The sequence below is a fragment of the Micromys minutus genome, assembly GCF_963924665.1.
Source record: "Micromys minutus genome assembly, chromosome: 5".
NCBI classification, from domain to species: domain Eukaryota; kingdom Metazoa; phylum Chordata; class Mammalia; order Rodentia; family Muridae; genus Micromys; species Micromys minutus.
In genome coordinates, this window is record NC_137974.1 from 5,175,618 (window position 1) to 5,195,757 (window position 20,140).

The 20,140-nt window shown below is 45.0% G+C and overlaps 1 protein-coding gene across 1 annotated transcript in view; it reads left to right on the plus strand.

Annotated features, from left to right (window-relative positions):
- The window catches only part of VWA8 (von Willebrand factor A domain containing 8), a 298,398-nt gene extending 289,391 nt beyond the window's left edge, over positions 1-9,007 (plus strand). Inside the window, exons 43-45 of the mRNA XM_080917170.1 lie at positions 4,359-4,457; positions 5,142-5,380; positions 7,921-9,007. Of these exons, the coding sequence (XP_080773296.1) occupies positions 4,359-4,457; positions 5,142-5,380; positions 7,921-8,029 (447 nt within the window). The 3' untranslated portion in view covers positions 8,030-9,007. The remainder of the gene's footprint in view (positions 1-4,358; positions 4,458-5,141; positions 5,381-7,920) is intronic.
- Positions 9,008-20,140: the final 11,133 nt, after the last annotated feature.

Sequence of the window (20,140 nt, forward strand, 5' to 3'; positions counted from 1 at the left end):
GTCCGTTTCCTTGGATCTGTTTTACATATGCCCAAACTAATGCCAAACCAGTATTTTCAAAAATTCATTCAAAAGTAAAACTAATTTATTATCATCTACTCTTAATACGCCACCACACAAAGGTGCTGTCACAGAGTTTCTTTGAAGATCTTAGTCAGGAAGACGACATTCCTTCCCAGAAGGCTATTGAAAGATATGACTCACAGAGACACACTTGCTGAGTGTCTGTAATTACCCCTTTCCCAACGCCTTAAGAATGTTGAGTTTAAATACGGAGACAAGTCATCCTCTTAGGCTTTGAGTATATTTGTACTGTTACACAGAGATAGGACTCCCAAAAAAACTGCACAAAGTTTGCTGAAACCATTAGAATTGACTCAGTAACTGATGTAGAAATTTTAGCCATGAAAACAAAATAAATTAAGAATAGATATAGGACTAGCTTGAGGAATCATTCTCTCTCTGTGGTAATTTGAATTAATAGATGAACTTAGAGCCAACGCTAAATCTCTGTCTTAGGAAAGGCTGACGGCCCCTCTGAGACTCTCAGATGAGCCTTATGAAGGCGCTGGGCATCTGAGGAGAGCAAAGCAAGTGCCGACCTTTCATCACTAAGTGGACTGCATTATCTAAGCCTCCATGACCCTGGGAAGGGGTCAGACAGGTAGTACGCCTCTTTGTCAGAGAGAAGTCACATATCAGCCGGTACCATCAGACGCCATCCCAACTAGCATCACTGCACGTCAGGAAGGAGATTTAAAAGGTTAAGCGCCTTGCTCTACATCAAGAAGATTTGTGTATCCAAGCCATGCCACACCTTGACTTGAGAACACTGTTCTCTTTATATTGACTTCCACAGTAGGAAGCAGGGCTAACCAGATTTGGTAAATTAGTAACTCACATATACCCCTGGGCTCTGGTAGCCCCTCCCTTGATCTATTCAGTCACTAACTCCTTGCACCGCCATTTTAGATGGAACACAGAATTCACATGTCAGTGTTCACAACAGCCTCAGATATTACCACATACCAACTTACAACCAGAAGCCTAATAAAGCGTAGCTTACACCCAGACCGATACTTGATGATCCTCCCTAATGGAAGTTAAAGCTTCAGTCAGATTCGCAAATGTGTTTCCTCTGCACACTACTTTAAATTCCTGCTGGATGGTAAATGTGTCTCTTGATTGACTCTCTAGTTTGTTTTTATTATACCTTCCTCTAAAGGAAGGAGGTTTTCAAAACAAATGCAGCAAAAGTGGGGTCTAACCAAATTGTAAAGCAAAAAAGTCTCTCAGTTTGGGGATTTCAGAAGAACTGTCATTTAATATTTATGCTGAAGCACAGAACTCCACAAAGATTTACAGGACACCTTGTAAGCCATGTAGAAAAGTTCAACCTAGATGCCGGGTGGTTGATAGGGACATTGAGTCCTGTGCTGCTCCTGGAAGCAAGTGTGTGTCCTGTTCCAGCTGATTACATAAGGGCCCAGCTTGGGTGAACAGTGGAGTCAAGAGTTAGAGAGTCCAGCTGGCTGTGATGTTACTCTCTCATTGTCCTAGCACTGAGTGGCTGAGGCAGGAGGATCACGAGTTTGAAACTACCCTGGGCTATAGAATCTCATGCAAATAATAAAGTTTATATATGTTTTCCTTGAACTCAGACAGTTTTAAGGGTAAATGAATTACTGTTTTTAAACACATCGAGATACATGGGTGAAGAAGGCCTACCTGGTCACATCCATTATCGTCTGATAAATCGGAGTCCCAATCATCCCTTTAAAAGCAGGGAAAGCTGAGTCACTCGTAGTCCTCTTACCCCAGTGCAGCATGGGAGTTTGCTTCTCTCTGTGTAAGCCGCTCTTTAATAGATACTTCAGTAGCACATCATGAGAGCAGCCTCATGGTGTAGACTGTGTCCGACAGGCAGGCAGGAGGTTTGCAGGTTCAAGAACTACCTGTATACACAGTGAGTTCGAGGCTAGCCTGAAAGACTGAGAGGACTGGAGATAAAACACAGTGGGAAACATTTGCCTAGGGCATTTGAGGCCTTGGGTTCAATTCTCAATAACACAGAAAAAGAGGTGAAGGTGGGAAGGGAGGCTGGGAAGCCTACAGTAATCCCTCAGCCCTGTTCTGTCCAAGCCCTCAGGGGGAGGTACACATGGACCTAGGGGCCGGGCCTTCTCACAGCTTCTAACTACCCTGATGAGTGACCCACCTTTGCTCTCCGGTCCTTTGTGGGTCTGCCTTCCTAGGAAAGACTCAGCTGGTAAAAACAGATCAGGATCTGAAGGGCAGCCAGACTAGACCTTCGGCAAGAACTCCCTACACTGCATTGTTTCACAAGCTTCAAGAAGGCCACATACTGATAATTTAATCTTGCCTTCATAAGGCCTTAAAATGTAAAACTTTCAAAGTAGGAGACAAGAACATGTTTAACCTGTAGCCAGGTTTATAGTTTTCAAAGGCATGAACATCCTGTGTAGACCTCCGACTATGTCCTCCTCCTGGGGATGAGTGCTCAGTCTTCCCTCCACCCTCCACAGTGCACATTGTGGGCACACTCACAGTGGAGTTCATCTTTCCTGGATAGCCCTGCCCACTTTCTGTTGACATGGGGGCACTGTTACCGGGAGTATTTCTACTTCTCATTTCAGACATGGCAGCCTTAATTACGTTATATTGTATTTGTGACTTGGCTTAGGAAAAGTTGTGTTCTGGTTTCTAGACTGTAAAAGAATGTGGCCCACCAACAAAAAGTAAGCTGCTTTTTACACCAAGTTGATTGCAAGCTCTCTGAGAGCATCTATCTCTACAGTAAACATGCACAGAAACTAAAGTGTAGAGATCAGTTGCAGAGGCCGGCTTGGGGCCTCATTTGTGGTGCCCGAACCACAAACAGCTACTCCAAACCGGGCAAAGGCCTAAGGGTTTGAAAAAAATGGGCACAAGTCCAATATTTGTGTTACCAAAAAGTATTATTCTGTCTTGAACTGCAGTCTCTCACGACTGTCTCTGCGGTCCCAGTATGTCTTGGTTGATACTGGGTTGGCAGATATCCCAAATGTTCCCTGAAGTCTTCATCTCCAAACATACAGTATTTTCCTTGCAGATACCTCAGTTTCCCAAGTGTTCCAGCCTTTGTGTAATTACAAAATGTCTCTAGTAGAGATGGGGGGGTTCAGAGAGAGTGACTCTCCATGAGGTACCACTGGCTGCTTTTCAGGTTTTGTAGCGGGGCACCTGACTCCCAACACTGGTCTCTCAACAGTCAATACTTTATGTGCCCAGGAGATAGGGAGTTAAAAGTGCTTCTTAAGTTGAAAGTTACACGCCTTATATTAATAAGTGGAAAAGCAGATTATTCAGTCACATGGTCAGTATCAGCCAAAGTTACGCCGATGCTGGTGTGTTTGCATGTGACTCTGCAGCTTGACATGTCTGTCAGAAGGAACCAAACGCTTGAGAGCTTCTATCAGAGTATCTTCGGAGCTTATCTTAAACACAATTGTGGATCGTTTCTGCCTTCTCTGCACTTTAATTTATTTGAGAATGTTTTACCTTTAGAAACAGAAGGAACTAGAAATAGTTGTTCTCTGGGACTCTGGGGAAGGCTCTGCTTCAGGCTGAGCTCGTTGGTAGAATTGAGTTTCTTGGAATGGCGAGCAGAGGTCCCTCATTTCCTGCTGCCTCCCAGCTTCTGGGGACCACTGACACTCGTGCCCACGGTCTCCTCTCTGTGTCACAGTTAATCCCTCATGTCAGGCCTCCCCAGTGCTTCAAATCTATTTGCCCTTCCATCAGCAGCCAGGACAGAGCCTTGAAAGGAGCTCTGTGTGATTAGATTCGACCACTAGACAACTTCTTTTTTATTAGCTCTCAGTCAAGGAAACTTAATTACATCAGCAGAATCCTTTTTGTCATGGAAGTTAATGTAATCATCTGTGATATTCCATTATGTTTGCAGACATGACCACAATTATGGGGACACTGTGGAGAGAACATACGGGGCAACTGGGGTCCCGAGAACCCCTCGGCGGTCTGCCCAGCACTGTGTGTGCTTCTCACACAGTCTTCCTTGAAATGTACACATGGAATTTGGGACAGCCATCAAAGTCCCCTTCACACTTTCCACCTCTTTCTAGGGGGCAGAGATCTCAGGGGAAAACAGACCCAAACAGAATGAGTCCAAATCACTTGCTTTTGTTGATAGCATACATCTGCGTCTCTCGCCTTTTTGTGCTCTTTTATGACCTAATATTGGTCAGCATGGAAGAGTGCAGAGCTGGGCGTCTGGAGGACCAGTGCCTGTTCTGTTGCTCACTGACTTCCGGCCTCTCCAACCCTCTTGCACACAGTACGACATCGCTGGACACTCGGGAGACGGCTACAATATCAAGCTCGTTCCAGCCAACAAAATCCCCAAGGACAATAAGCAGAGACTAGAAATTCTGAAGGTAAATACGTTGCTGTTCTACACTGAGAATTTCTGTTCAATTAGATAAAAAAAACTAGGGTTCACTGAAGAAACAACAAATAGAAACCACTTTCCTGCTTGAACCCTGTGTGTACCGTCTGAAGTCCAATGTTCTCTACACATTTTCAAAGTACTCATTGTTTTATTAGGTCTGAGCATCTGAGATCAGAATCCCATAGTCACACGTGCTCAATTGAAAGGAAAAAACAACCCCCTCTTAGAGTACTCTGTATTTCAATTTTTATATTTCTGTTGGTAATTTTGAGTGATAAATTCAGTCTCACATACTTAAGCCTGCCCTAGACATCATGATCTTAAAACAGATTTCCTCCTTGGCCACCAGAAACAGTGTTTAGCATCGGATTAAGTTGTTTACTGGAAATTCCGCCCACTCATATTATTCTCCTATATCACTGCCCCTCTTCCAGATGATACCAGTTACAAACTTTCTTACTTTAAACCAAGGGTTGAGTTGTAAAAGTGTCAATTGTGAACATTTGGGAGCAGTGCCTGTTTCTAAGGAAAGTCAAACCCAGAAAACACATCCATGTGCCCTGTTGTTTCTCAGTACATAATCAAAAGGCAGGCAGTCTGTCAATAGAAACTCAGTATGTTTGTTGAGGAGTTGCTCACCTGTGATTTCTGCCCCCAACTCTCACCTCAGACAATGCACGCCCACTCTCAGTTCTGCATGAGTGGGGACCACACACTCGAGGGGACGGAACATGCCATCAAGGACATTACCACTGAAGAAGCTGATGAGTACTTCGTCATCATCTTAAGTGATGCAAACCTGTCCCGATATGGAATAAACCCGGCCCGCTTTGCCCAGATCCTAACAAGCAATCCTCAAGTAAATGCCTTTGCCATTTTTATCGGCTCTTTGGGAGACCAGGCAGCCAGGTGAGTATCGCCGCGGCAGACAGCAGATGTGATAAATGTCTGGCATATGTTCTTTCTCAAACCTCGTCCTGGGGGGCTAAGGGAGGGCAGGTGAAATGGTCTAGAGTTCTACCCTCAAACAGCTAATGCTGTACTTGGGCTGTACAACGCTCTGGCTTGTTTGGGCAAGCAATCATAGTGTTGAGGGAACACAATGCTCTAAGGTTTTTCAGACAAAAAATTTATAATTTTAATTGTTTTTATAAAATAAGTAATTACCAAATTGATTTTCCCACTAATAAGTTAGTATTTCATAGATTAAGTACTTTACAGAGACCCCCAAGCCCAATCTCATCAAGTTATTTCAAATCATACTCAAAATAGTAAATATAGCTCAGTGGTCAAACACTTGCCTAGCATGCATGATGCCCAGGTTCAATTCCAAATATTGCCAAAAATAAAAATGAAAGGAAACAACAATAGTAAATTCCCTAGCACAACAGGAAGTATACTCATCTGCATGTAGTGTGTGTGTGTTGGTGCTGTAGAAACAGACATCTTCTCAGGCACTGGTCTGTCACTATGAAGAGACACTATGACCAAGGCAGCTGTTGTAAAGAAAGCATTTGTCAGTGTTAATCTGTGGTCGCCGTGGTAGGAAGCAGACAGGCGTGGTACTGGAGCACTAACAGGGAGCCTTCACATCATGACCCCCAGGCAGTGGGCAGAGACACACACTGGGTCTGCCATGGATTTTTGAAACTTCAAAGCCCACCCCCCAGTGGCACACTTCCTCCAACAAGACCACAACTTCTAATCCTTCCCACCAACTGAGGACCAAGCCTGAAAATGACATGAGCCTATGGGGCCATCCTTATTCAAACCACACAGACATATATACATATATATCCCCATAAACAGACTTGTGTGTGTGTGTGTGTGTGTGTGTGTGTGTGTGTGTGTGTGTAAATATCTTTCTCACTGGAGAGACATGTAGGTGAAATACCTTGGACACAAAGGAAAACTATTTGTCTGTAAGTGTGTGTGCATAGTTATATGCTAAAGTTACCATGTATGTAAGTGTGTATGGATAGTTATATGCTGTAGTTATCATGTATGTAAGTGTGTATGGATAGTTATATGCTGTAGTTAGCATGTATGTAGGTGTGTGTGGATAGTTATATGCTGAAGTTACCATGTATGTAAGTGTGTATGGATAGTTATATGCTGAAGTTACCATGTATGTAAGTGTGTATGGATAGTTATATGCTGTAGTTAGCATGTATGTAGGTGTGTGTGGATAGTTATATGCTGTAGTTAGCATGTATGTAGGTGTGTGTGGATAGTTATATGCTGAAGTTACCATGTATGTAAGTATGTGTGGATAGTTATATGCTGTAGCTATGTTATATGTAGGTGTGTATGGATAGTTATATGCTGTAGTTATCATGTTACATGATAACTGTAGGAATTTATAGCCAGACAATAAGTACCTCTGGGATTACCCAAAAGGAGAAGCCAGGAAACACTTCCACAACTTAAACACACTTACACTAACAGAAAGCATTCATGGTTTTTCTCTGCCTAAAATACGCATAAAGGCAGAAAAACACAACCAAATGGTATCTCAGAAAAAACAAGCAAACAAACCCATCCTGTCTCACAAAGGGAGGGCCTGGCTTTGCCTCCTCCCGCCAGCATTGGTGCAGCCCACTGCACACACCTTTCACTTTCATGTGTTAGCACTGTATGTGTTCTGGAACCTTCCATCCTCAAAGCCTCTTCTGTCCGCATTTCCCCCAGCACCAGAGCTAGGCAGACAGCAAGCTCAGCAAATGCTGGCTGAGCTGAAGCCGGCATTTTTTTCTTTCTAGTGAACAGATCCTGTTGGAATACTTAAGAAAGCACAATAATACCCTTGTGGTTTCCTGGGGAAATGGTCCAACATTTGCTGGCAAAAGGCATGGTGCAGCCTTAGCTGGTCTGCCCCACACGCCAAGTATATGATACTGCACAGAGTGCCTGACTTTTATTAAATGTCATTCCTAAACCAAACTCTGTTGGCACAGTGAAAGGCAGCGTTCTTTTCCCTACATCTGTGTCTTGCCGTCTTATTGCCTTCAAAGATGGCCTTTTGTTCCAAATGATAAATTGACATTTTAAAACTGACCATAAGCCTGTTCAGCCTCGGTTTAGTCAAGCAGCAGTTGGATGATGCGGACTGCATTCCACGGTATGTGGCGGGAGGAACCAGAGACCCACTTGGGGACTTGGCTATGTAGCATGTTGAAGGACTGTTTTCTAAGAAAAGAAAGGCTTTTAGAAGTACAATATGAGTCCAGATGCAGGTGAGCTAACTTCAGATGGGCCCCTCGGGACTGGAACATCAGGAGAGGAGAGGCCTTGGGAGCCACTCTTCTGATGAAAAGCTCTTCCTCTCCCTGCCTCTCGTTGCCTAGAGACAGAAGTTGCAGGTAAGGGATGAGAAAGTGAAAACAGCCTTTCCTAAGACCCATTTGGATACTGCTTGCAATGGTGATTTCCCTCGCTTCCTCTGACAGGCTTCAGAGAACTCTGCCCGCTGGCCGCTCCTTCATCGCTATGGACACCAAGAAGATCCCTCAGATTTTACAACAGATCTTCACCTCCACCATGCTCTCCAGCATCTAAGAAGCACCTTCACCCCCAGGATTGGATGCAAATAGGAGCAGAGAGAATTCCGAAAAGACAGCAGCCAGGCTGACCTGTGCCATGGCCTGCAGAGGACATGGACTGAAGGACGTAGGTGCAGTACAGTAAGGCTTGGCCTAGTTCCAGACCCAAAGGATAAAGTTACCCCCTTTGCCTTAATATGTCATGTACTGCCAGATGCCACACGGAGCCTTAAGCCTAGCGTTTGACACTGAGGGACAAGTCTGCAAACCCCACCCAACATGTCCCTGTCCACAGTTGTTTCTTCTTTCTCTCCAGTGTGGATTACCCAGCCAATCACAATTGTGCAGCATTTAACCTTGACTGGAAGGATCAGGTCAGCAGTGATTTGTAAGGCGTTGGGCTCTCTCACTAATTCTGTGCTCTTGACAGAAAGGACCCAAACCACCCGTGGGGTGCTTGCTGTCACACGTGACTTCTGTTCACCCCGCTACCTGAGATGAAGGGTAAAGATGTCCTGCCTCAGGTTCCCTGTGTCAAGTCCCCTCTGTTCTCCAGAGTTCCACAGTGGAGTAGAATGCACTTTGTCATACAAATCCCAGCGCCGAAGGTAGCGAATGCTTCTGTCTGACAGATTACCCAGAGTTCAAAGCACTGTGTTAGACTGGGTGCTGACTGGAGACTTGTTTCAGTTTAACTAAAGAAAAGCATATTTTTCAGCCAAATTTTCTTTTTTTCAAAGTCTTTAAAATCAAATAATCCAACAGAACTGTCTTGTGAGCATCTAATGGAGCACTCCTCTTCACGGCTGACAGTGAAGTCAGTGCTGGGGCCGTGTGTGTGCTTACTTAGTGTTACCCCACGCATGTACACTGTCATCGTATAGGCCCGTAAATTCATTTCATTTGTTGTAGGACAGAGAAAATGTTCCCTGTCTCTTCTGACACCCCGTCTCCTGCTCATCCACTGTCAAATAAAAGCAGTTGCTTCCCAATATGGTGTCACCATCCAGTGAGTGCCTGTGGTTTGTATTTCTAGTCACCTGCTTCTTCTGGATGCTCAATTATCCCACGGTACATGAAGTTCTGACTCAGTAAGTGCCTTCAAGATGTGGTCTCATGACTGGTCAGCAGCACTCCCACTTGCTGAAGGTTTACTGCACAGCAGGGTTACGCCAAATGGTCTGTGCGTCCTGTCATCCCAGCTCACAGCCTGCACGGTGGGCACGTTCTACTGATAAAGTGCTCAGACTCCAAAAACTCGCTTTCACAAATTTTCTGACCACATACTTTTGACCACTCACTGAATTGTTAGTATTACTTTACGAATGAAGACACGGAGTCTTGGAGCTGTCCGCAGTCACAGGCAGGTGAGCAGGCTGGAAACCGCTGCTCACCCACACGGCATGCTGCTGCTTCCTGGACGGCTCTCGCTGCCTCCTCCTCTACCCCTCTTCATAGAGCCACCTTCCTCCCTCTTGTCCTCAGAGGTATGGGGACTGGGGCATGGGACACTTCTGGAAAGAATCTTGAAGCAGGGCCTTTCTTCCCGGATACAGCAGTGGTCTGAGGAAACACCCATCAAGGGCAGCTTAGCCCCAAGGACACTGCCCCTGGCAACCTTTGGAAATGGCATCCACAAGTAGCTCAAGAAGCAGGCCCTCTACACAACAACCTGAGTGCCCAGAACCATTCTTTTTAAACCCGGGAAGAATGTTTCCCAGTAATTAAGTTTCCCTTTCCCGCTAGCCAGACATCCTTTGCAATTGCTATTTGAAAGAGAAAGTAGACTCTGTCTTTTCTTATTGTAAAGGGGAAGATGGTGAGAGAGGGGAACACAGCTCTTTATTTTTTTTTAACTTCTTATACTACCTACAAAGTGTGTGTGTTTATTATTAAATGTTCTTAATTATAGGCCACTGTGAGCTGTTCCCAGGCCTTCATAATAACCGCTCTGTGTGCCCGTGGGGTGTGCATTGAAAGACCTCTAACCCGGGCCTCCCTTGCAAGTAAATGAAACACTGAGAAGGTTCATTGTTAGTTCTGAGCGGTCAGGAGGAATGAGTGCTCTGAATAGCCGCAGTATGTGATGTATGTTCCCCCTGGAATCCTTTGTGCCCCCCGTAAGATGACCTCATCGCAGATGGGATGGCTTGAGCGCAGCCACAGTGGGTCAGACCGAGAGGATTTGAAGGGAGTATCAGATGTCCAGAATGAATCGCTTAATTCTTTACCCCCTCTCTTGGAAACCCTCTGAGGAGAAGAAATTCCTCAGTGCCTGGAGGATTTTCCCTAAGCTGACCCCGAGGCTTTGAAGGCCTGGTCAGAGGTCCCCGGAGGCCTGAGTCCACCCTCCCCGCACCTGGCTCCCTCCTGGGTCTGCCAGGTCAGCTGACATGACATTCCTCAGTGGGTCCGGCACAGAGACACAGTGAGAGGGAAACAACGTGGTTGCTTTATCCTCCATCTGCATCGCTTCCAACAAAGGGAGTAGAAGAGAAACCCCCGACTTCTAAGCCAGTCTCCCCTTACATGGGCAACGTTCTGAAATCACATCTCTGGAAATCTAACTAATCATACATACAACAGAAAAAGACTCAGATGGACAGAGCTGTACAGTGAAGATCTTACCTGCTGCCTTGAGCTGCTGACTGCTCCGGCAGAACTACAGTTCCAACTTTCTGCTGATGGGAAGGAGAATGTGTATCTCTTTAAAACTAGTCTGTAAAGAGGTTCTAGATCCTGAGCCCCATTAACTACCTGTGTAAACTTGAGCCAGTCATTCTGAATCTCATTTGAACTAAACCAATGCCTTAAGATGCTTGAAGAAAATAATTACTAAAACTACAGTTCTATGTTCCTGTAACTTACACAGTGAGGTGACTGGTTTCTTGTAATAGCCACAGGGCTTCAGTGTAACCGTCGAGCAGATTTAGCACGTGGTACCTGTCTCCCAGCACAGTGGCTCTTGGCACCCTGTATCAACTACCCCTTCACAGTGTCGCTGAGTGAATGTGAATATCCCTCACACGACCATCATTAATATGACACAAGAAGGATCTTTCACGTGTTCATCTGCATGCACAAGAGTCAGAAAGGATCAAGGGTTGGAGAGCTACTGTAGATGCAAGAGCTCACCCTAGCTGAACAGTGCCCAAGTGTGGGTATGCACACGTATGCCTGCGCATGTTGAATCCTGCAAACATAGCCTGCACCAGAGGGGTGTGCTTGCCCAACACCCCAGATGGAGGGGTCGGGCACAGTCTGACTGTAGACACCCTCAGACTCAGACAGGCATGCCATGCACTGGCCTCTGGAGTGCCAGGGTTATGTGACTTTGAACTTGAGTAGTGTGTGTGGTATTTGGGCCACTCAAAGCAAAACACAGCACTCTGAAAAGTGGTTCAGAGCCCAGGGTGTGGGGGGAGGGTGGCAAGAACACCGTGTTCTGCTTCAAGAACTCTTATCAAGGGCATGTGAGCCACTTGGTAAGGTTGTCCCTCCCCTGTGGCCCACAGGTGCCAGACACCACAGGCTTTGGGGTAGTTGGAGTGGGTGGATAAACTCCGACTCTGAAGACAGCAGTAAGGCTGCAGAGGAGTCTCAGAACAGAGGCACTTACTGAAATCGGACCCGGGTGAAGCAGGAGCAGCTGACATAGCCTGGGACTGAAAGGGAACAATGGCTCTGAGCCTCATGGAGCAGGTCTGCTCTTCGAGTAGGTTTCAATATGGCCTCACGAACCTAATAGGATGCCCCGTGTCGTCGTGGTCTCATGACACCAGGCCATACGTAAGGCCTTTCTGACTTAAACAGAGGGAAAAATGTGTGTTTGTATTATAAACGCCGATGCTGATTTAACGATCCTGCTGATTTCCTGATTCTGGCACTACTGACGCTTGTATGGTGGGAACTCCAGAAACAGTGAGTCTCCATAAAACTGGTTGGTACATGTCCTTTTACAAAAATTGCATAGCCCACATGAAACTTGAGCGGGGGGGGGGGGGGGGGGCTCTGAGCATCTCTTTCCATCGTGACAGAAACCCACAGGGAAGCTGGGAAGAAACGATGAAACTGCATCCAAGACAAACACACAGGCACACACATATGCATGCACACACACGTGTACACATTCACATACACACGTGTACACACCCTCATGCATACACAGAGCTATTCACACATGCACACACACATTCACACACACAAAGAGAATATAGTAAGGAAGGAATGCAAGAAGGTCAGTTCATGCACACACCTATTGGGTGGGTTTCCTTTAGTGTTCTGAGTTTTGAACAACTGCATTCAAGGCTGATGGGTGTAAGCAAGCACATTCATTACAGGCTCTGGTACAAAGATCTGGTACCAAATGCGGAACACTAGCACTAAAGAATCTTTCTCCCTGTGACCTTTCTTAGACACTGGAGGAGAAGGGCCGGCCCTGGGTGGCAGAGGCAGAGGACTGTAACAGCTCCTCAGACTGTCTAAAAGCAGACATTGAGCTGCTTGGCAGGAGTGCAGCTCCACACAGCTGGCCTGGCTCTGTGCCCCAGCGTCTGAAGTCTGTCCTCAGAACGGCACATCTCAGTGAGAAGGGATGCTCTGTCATAATACAGATCCTCCGCATGGCCATCCGTCATACACATCTTGCTTGGAATCCTTTTGTCCACAGGCTCTCCCCTAACAGCTGGGGTGAACTGAAAGTCCCCAAGGCAGACTGTGGTTGTGTGAGGACAAAAGGGTCTGAATTTGTTATTTTTGTGTCATGGTGGCCAAATACCAGACACAAACAGTTTAGCCGAGGAAAGGTGTATCTGGACTCATGGTTCCAGGGCGTTGCAGTCCAGATGATAGCCCAAGACCAGTGTGGCAGACCAGGAAGCAGAGACAGCAGGAGTCAGGCAGGGTAGTACCTTGAAAGGCCGTGTGACTCACTTCCTCCAGGACACATTAGATTGTCTCAGAGAAGAACCAGATGGTTTCAGATGTGGAAAAGACATTCTATCTCTGCATTTATATGTACGCAGAGGGTGGTGATGACGGGAAGGAGGTAGCTGAGGGAGTTAACTATTTTGCACGTGTGAGGGTATCAGCATGTATGTGCAGGCTTTGGGGGAGGGCTGCAGGGCAGAGCTCAGTGAGCCAAGGCCACTCGTCTTCTCATTGCTCCCTTTAGCGCTTGCAGAAGGATCTCTTACTGGAACCAGTGCTCACAGATTAGCTGGGTGCTACGGTCAGTCAGCAACAGTCTCTGCCTCTACCACTGGGCTTATACGGGCGTGCTACCATGTCTGGCTTTTCACATGGGTGCCGGGGCAGCGCGTGGGTGCTGGGGCAGCTCGTGCCCTCTTGCACACCGTCCAATATGCCGCTTCCACAACCCAGGAACTATGTTTTTTAAGCTGACGTTGATTTTTTTGGAGGCCTCTGATCTTTAATTGTTAAGAAACTGTCATAAAACCATGTTTTTGTAGAGGCTGGCTAGACTCTTCCAAAAACTTCCTAGTGCGTCAGATATGACGGCAGATTCCCGAGATCCCCCATGCAGAAGAATCATGAACTCCAGGTCACCCTGAGCTGTGAAGTAAACCTCTGTTTCAACAAGACAGCAGCCAAGCTCAATAAATAAAACAAAAAGTGGTGGGAGACTATGCTCAAAATATAAGGTACACCTGTATGAAAATGTCATGAAACACAGTACCATGTACAATGAATATACACGGTGAAAATTTCAGATACAAAGCCCAAATACATTTCCAAGTGTGGGAAGCACCATCAAAGCACACCATTACCATTTCCCCCTCAGTGGGCAGGAATATGATGTGAACAGGCTCACATTAACTTGGTCCAGTGCTCACCAGGATGGGATGTGGGAATTCCAAAGCTCCTTCCACAAGATGCCATGGAGCATGTGGCCAATGTATCCAGTGGGGCTCACATGGGCTCTGCTTCTGCAAGGAAAGCAGCTTCAAGGACTGGGGCCTCCTAGGGAGCGTGTGGTTTCTTCGCATAGGTCCACACAGGTCTCTGTGAACAGACTGTAAATCAGACTCACCAAGGGATAATCCACAAAAGAGAGAGACCCACGATGTTTAGGTTGAAAAGACTCCTCCTAGTTTCTTAGCCTGTCCCACCCCTGCCAGCCATGGCTACCCAAGATGCCCCAAACAAAGTTCTTGGATCAGGTCTCTCACCCCTGAGATAAGGGCAACCCCATCTCCTGTCCTATCCCCAAATATGTTTACTGAGGTGGTTTCCCGCACACTTTAATCCTGGTACTATTAGCAGAGCTTCTGAGAAACACCCTTGTAGAAGCTTCTCTTTTCTTCTAGAGACACAGGACTGTAGAGCAGCCAACATACGAAATCAGCATTTGTGCCTGGCTGCCAGCCCATCGCCATCACAGTATCTTGGCGTCCCACATCTGCAAACCAGGGACCAGGGTTCTGCCCCCAGTGCTATGCTTTCTTTCTCTTCACTTATGGAGAGAAAACGACCACCCTCTGAGAGTCCTGCTCATGTGGGAAGGCCATTGATGTCCCCAGGAGCAAGAGACATTTGATTTTAGGCCCATGGTGGAAGGTAACCCCTGGTGTTGAGAGTCTCCTTGGTCAGTTTTGCTTGGAAACCATGACACCCCGATCAAACACCTCAGACCTCATTCAGTGGCCTCTTTCCGAGGATGAATGTGGTGCAGGTGTCAGGACAGGTAACTGAGGTCAGCCAGGTCCTCGACTCTTTGTTAGGAGCAAGTGGAGTTCATTCTCTTTGTGGACTTCCTTATGGTGATGAGTTAACCGTTTCTCAGGATCTAATGACCTTGAAAGTGGTTCCAGGCAGTTTGCACTACAAGCTTGGACCTCCTCACAAGGCTGATAGTATTGGACAATCTAAAAGACTGTGATCAAGGACATCTCAGATGACCTCTTACCTGTGCTCTTCCCTCGGCCCTAGAGGAGAATCCCCTGACTCAGCTACTTAGTATTCAGATACTCTGCAAAGAATTGGCCTCATTAGGTAAATCTTTCTGGCAGTAACAGGGAAATATATACAAGAACTAAGCATAGGATGCCATGTCTGCACATGTTAAAAGTAGCATTATTATTAAAATAATAGCTAACTCTTGCCTAGTATTTCATATGTGCTAGAAAGTATGTGATTCACTAAACCCAAATTCCAATCAAACTGGTATTCATAATCTAATTGTAATGAAAATCCCTTCTACCAACTTGCTGTCTGGAGAGTGAAGCAACAATTATTATGCCTAGAAAATCTTGGAGTAGGCCATGGAAACGGTCTCCAATGTCTGATGTGGTTCCTTTGGGGACTCAGGTACCCTACCACAGTCTCCTGGACACACAGTGCCTTGGCATTCTCCCAGCATCTCCTTCTCTAAGCTAACTTGGGAAGTATGGCAGTAATACATGCTTCACTAAATGTCCAATCCCTGTATTCAAGGGGCAGACGACAGTGTGGATGGACACACCCTAATGGTAGAGTCTCCGTGAGCTGTGTATCCTAGATATCGTGAGTCTTTGTACCTCCAAAGTCATGTACGTTAGGATCCATACCCACAGTGAATAATTCCATTGGGAAATGGGACCTTTGGGAATTGATTAGGACATGAGGATGCAGCCCTCATGAATGTGGCTGCGGCCTATCTGAGTCGTGACAGAGTACCACAGGTGATCACTTATAAAACACACCAAGTTTTTTGGTTCACAATTCTAGAGCCTTGAAAATCCAAGTTCAAGGCAGTGACGTCTGTTGTGAGCCTTCTGACTGCACTGTCTATGGCAGACAGGAGAAGGGCAAGGGGGCCTGTATGGAGCTGGATATAACCTTTTTACCAGAACGCGTCTCAATAACCAACCCACTTCATGATAATCAACCTAGTCTCATGAGAAAACAACTGATCTACTCATGAGAGAAGATCTCATGATAATCACTTTTATAAAGGCCCGATTCTTAATTCCATTACAGCGGTTATTTAATTTCAACAAGAGTCTTGGAACGAGCAGGCAAACTATAAGACTTCCCTTTTACTACTGGCTGGAAGGCAGGACACATCAATACGAAAGCATGAAAAAACTGTGCTCCACAATGCTTGGCCCCAGCCTTCACGGGCAGGGCCAGGCAGAGCAGTCATGGGTGTCCAGCAAGCCCTGTAACTGTTTCCATATCTGTCTTCCCTGTTCTGGGGAATAAAGGCAGGTGCCCAGTCTGGTTTGTCTGGTTTGAGCATGAAAATGTGAAAATGTGGATTTAGTGACTAGATAACTGTGGGATGAAGAGGTGTAATAGTCCCAAGAGACAGAAGCTGTGCTCGCTCTGGGGGAAAACAGTAAGAATTGGATAAAGCAGGAGGACTGAAGGAATCCCAGTTGGAGGCAGAGGAATGATTGAGCAGAAACTGAACTTGGCATGCTCTTGGAGGCCTGAGATTACAGTTCTCCTCTCTGGCTGCCACTCCCCAGCTAAGTATTTTTAAGCAGCCTACTCAGAGGCTCCAGCCAGCCTTCAGAAGCTGTGACTAACCCTGAGTGGCCAGGGGTGAAATGGGAGGCAGCTGGGCAGCTCAGAGTAATAGCTCAACAGAGCAAGCCTTAGGACTGCCTCATGCTGTGGCTGTTTTGTTTTGCTGCCTCAAAAATAAGTGGAGAACTATCTTCCCCAAGATTACAATTTGAATTAGTGGTGAAAAGGGTCTGCGTTGTGCAGAGGAGCCCTCAGGGAAGAGCTTGCACATTTGCAAGTCCTTTTGGAGAAAATGGCTTGCTCTACAGCAAGGAAAGGAAAGGAAAGTAGCAGGGAAACTCAGCTTTTGTGATACTGCCTGGGAATTTTGACTGGGCCATCATGGCTACCAAATCCATACATCCCATTAAGACTCCAAATTCATAAATTCATGAAATACTTAGAAAAACTAATTACTTGTCTCATATACTTAAACCCAGGTTTATGAAGAGCCTCATGTAATAATGAATTGGAAAGGTTGAACAGAATGATTATGAACAAGTAAATGGATGGATATGTGGGTAGATGTATGAATGGATGGATGGGTGGGTGGATGAATGGATTGTGGATGGATGGATGGATGGATGGATGGATTGTGGATGGATGGATGGATTGTGGATGTATGGATGGATGAATGGATGGATGGGTGGGTGGATGGGTGGATGTTTCCTAAATGATTGAGTAGCTGCTAGGAAGGTAAATAGATGAGCCAAAGAGGAGAAAATCTACCCTGTTTAAGACTTCAGAGAAAGGTTATTCCTGGAACTCTTATTAACACCCATGATAAGTTAATAGTCAGGAAGCAGAAATGGATTTTCACCTGTAGCCCAAGCAATATTACTACTGTATTTTTCCAAGTAGCCACAAATACAGCCATGGAAGAGCTGGAGCACCATCTGGAAATGATTTCACCAAGAGAAGACAGAACCAGATGCACAAGCTTGAGACTATGACAAAATCTTCATCATGACAGGGTCAGAGTTGTTTGGGTCACTCTGAGATGAATGTATGTCCCTGTCAGTTGGTATTGACAGCAGACACCCAACTCACTGTGTCCAAAGCACCCCCGAGAAGAAGCCATTCTCTGAGTACCTGAGACAGTTCCCAGGCACCCATGCTGCCTAGCAAAGCCATGTGACCTCAAGCTTATGGGCACTGAATTCAAGTCCTAACCTCTATATTAACTATTATATTTTATATTTTATATTCTGGGGAACTTTTTCCACAATAATTTGTGTTGAAACACTATAACATTCATTTTAAAAGTATACATTGCAGTGGTTTGACATATATTCAAAAGTTATTTCAGTATCACCACCGTCTAATTCCAGAATATTGTTATTATCTAAATGGAAACTTCATCCTGCCCAGGAATCACTTCCCATTGTTCCCTCCCCTTCCCTGGCACAAGTCTACTGTCTGTGAATTTTGCTGTCTGGACATTTCATATAAATGACTTCATGCCATATGGGCTGCTTTCATCTACCATAACATTTCCATATCATTCATGGTATATTTATTATTCTTTTTTATGGTCAAGTAATATTTAACTATATGGAAGTATCACATTTTGTTTATCCACTTTTACAGAGATGGATCTTTGGCTAACATAAAAGACATCCATGTATAAGTTTATGAGAACATGTGTTTTTAGTTATCTCGGATGTAGAATTAGGAGTGGAATTTCTGGGTTAGATGACGACTCTGTTTAATGTTTTGAGAAACTGTCCAGTTGTTTTCCAAAGGAGTTGTACCATCCTACGTTCCCAGAGGTGGTAGGAGGCTTCAGTTTCCTTGACCCTTGTCTACAAACCCTCTCTGCTTTTTAGCTACGGTGTTCATTAGTATTTCACCGTCATTAAATTTGTTATTTCCCTAGTGGCTGTTAATCCTGAATTTCTTTGCATACTATTGGTCATTTGTATCTTCCTTATAGCTAGAGTATGTCTCAATGGTAAAGACTTGCTTGGCACACAGATGATCCAGATCCTGGGATTTTTAATTCCCAGCAACATAGACACAGGTGTGTATTTTTCTCTGGAGAAATTATTTATTAAGATACTTTGTATCTAATTTATGTGTCTATTATTAACTTGTAATAATTCTATATACAACATTAATACTAGAGTATTATGAATGATTTTCAAATACTTCTCCCATTCGGTGAGTTGTGCTTACACATTTTTTAATGTAGACAGGATCTCATACTGTAACCAAATCTGGCCTGAAAGGTATTATTGTAGCCCAGGCTGGCCTTGAACTGATAGAAATCCTCCTGCCTAAGCTTCCTGAGTGATGGAATTACAGATGTGAATCACTTCATCCAGCTTGTATTTTCACTCTCTTGATAGTGTTTTTGGAGTGTTTGTTTCCAGTGTGAGGACTTGCTTTGTTTCCAAGACAGGGTCTCACTATATAGTTCTAACTATCCTGGGACTCACTATGTAGAACACCCAGCCTCTGTCTTCTATGGGCTAGAATTGAAGGCCTATGCCCTCACACCTGGCTTGGGTTATATGTTTTCATTTGAAATTAAAATGGTATTTTAAGTTTGGATTTAAATTTCAAAATGATCATTAATGTACATACATTGTTGGTCACTTACACTTTTGGTGTATCTAAGAAAGCATGGCCCAATCCAAGATCATAATACTCTAGACTTAGGACTTATATTTTGTTCTAATAAGAGTACAATTTTAGGGGTTATGTTTATGTCTTGGACTAATTTGGAGTTGCTTTTTGTGAATGGTATGATGTACTGACCAAATTTTACTCTGTTACATATGACTATCTAGGTTTCCCAGCACCACTTATTGAAAAGTAATTCCCAATTTAATTGTCTTGGCCTGACTTCTAAATATTTGCGTTTCTCCCTGTAGACCACGCTGTGCTCAGTCTTGTCCTAAGAAGCTTCTGTTGCAGTGGGCAATGGCCAATCAATGCAAAGACTCCCAGCTGGTTCAAGGGCTGAAAACAAGTGGCTTTTGAGTACTCATTCCTATATAAGACATTTACATCACCCCTTCCAACACTCCAGGGACACTGCAGAAGAGGGGAACTAAAAATGTAAGAGCCAAAGGATAGGGAGGAGTGTGTGAAAGACCATCTTCTGGGCATCTATGAACTCAAAGCAGGTATGGTTGTCTGCGCAAGGCTTCCACAAGACTGAACCCATCAATATTCCAACATGGATTAGGGAGGGGCTCATGAAGCCTCTCCCATGGCTGAGGAGCTATTGGCACCTAATCCTTGCTAGAGAAGGCAGAGTCATTCTCTACAGTGGTGAAATCACTGGTCAGTTGTTCATCCGTTGGTATATAATCTGCAGCCACCCTCATGCAAACTACCCTAGTTCACCTCAGATGGGCACATGCCTGAGCTTGAATTTCCACATGAATAAACATCAAGCTATGTCATTTCTATGTGTGTGAGTGAGAGACAGAGTTGGAGACCAATTCTGAAAAATTCTTTGGTAACATTTTGCATTGACTCTTATCACTGTGGAGGGGACCACAATCTAATGCAAAATGTCTTCTTCCATGTACTTAAATCTCTTAAAATTATTTTCATCAGTGTTTGATAGTTTTCCATATATAAGCTTTGCAGGTCTTTT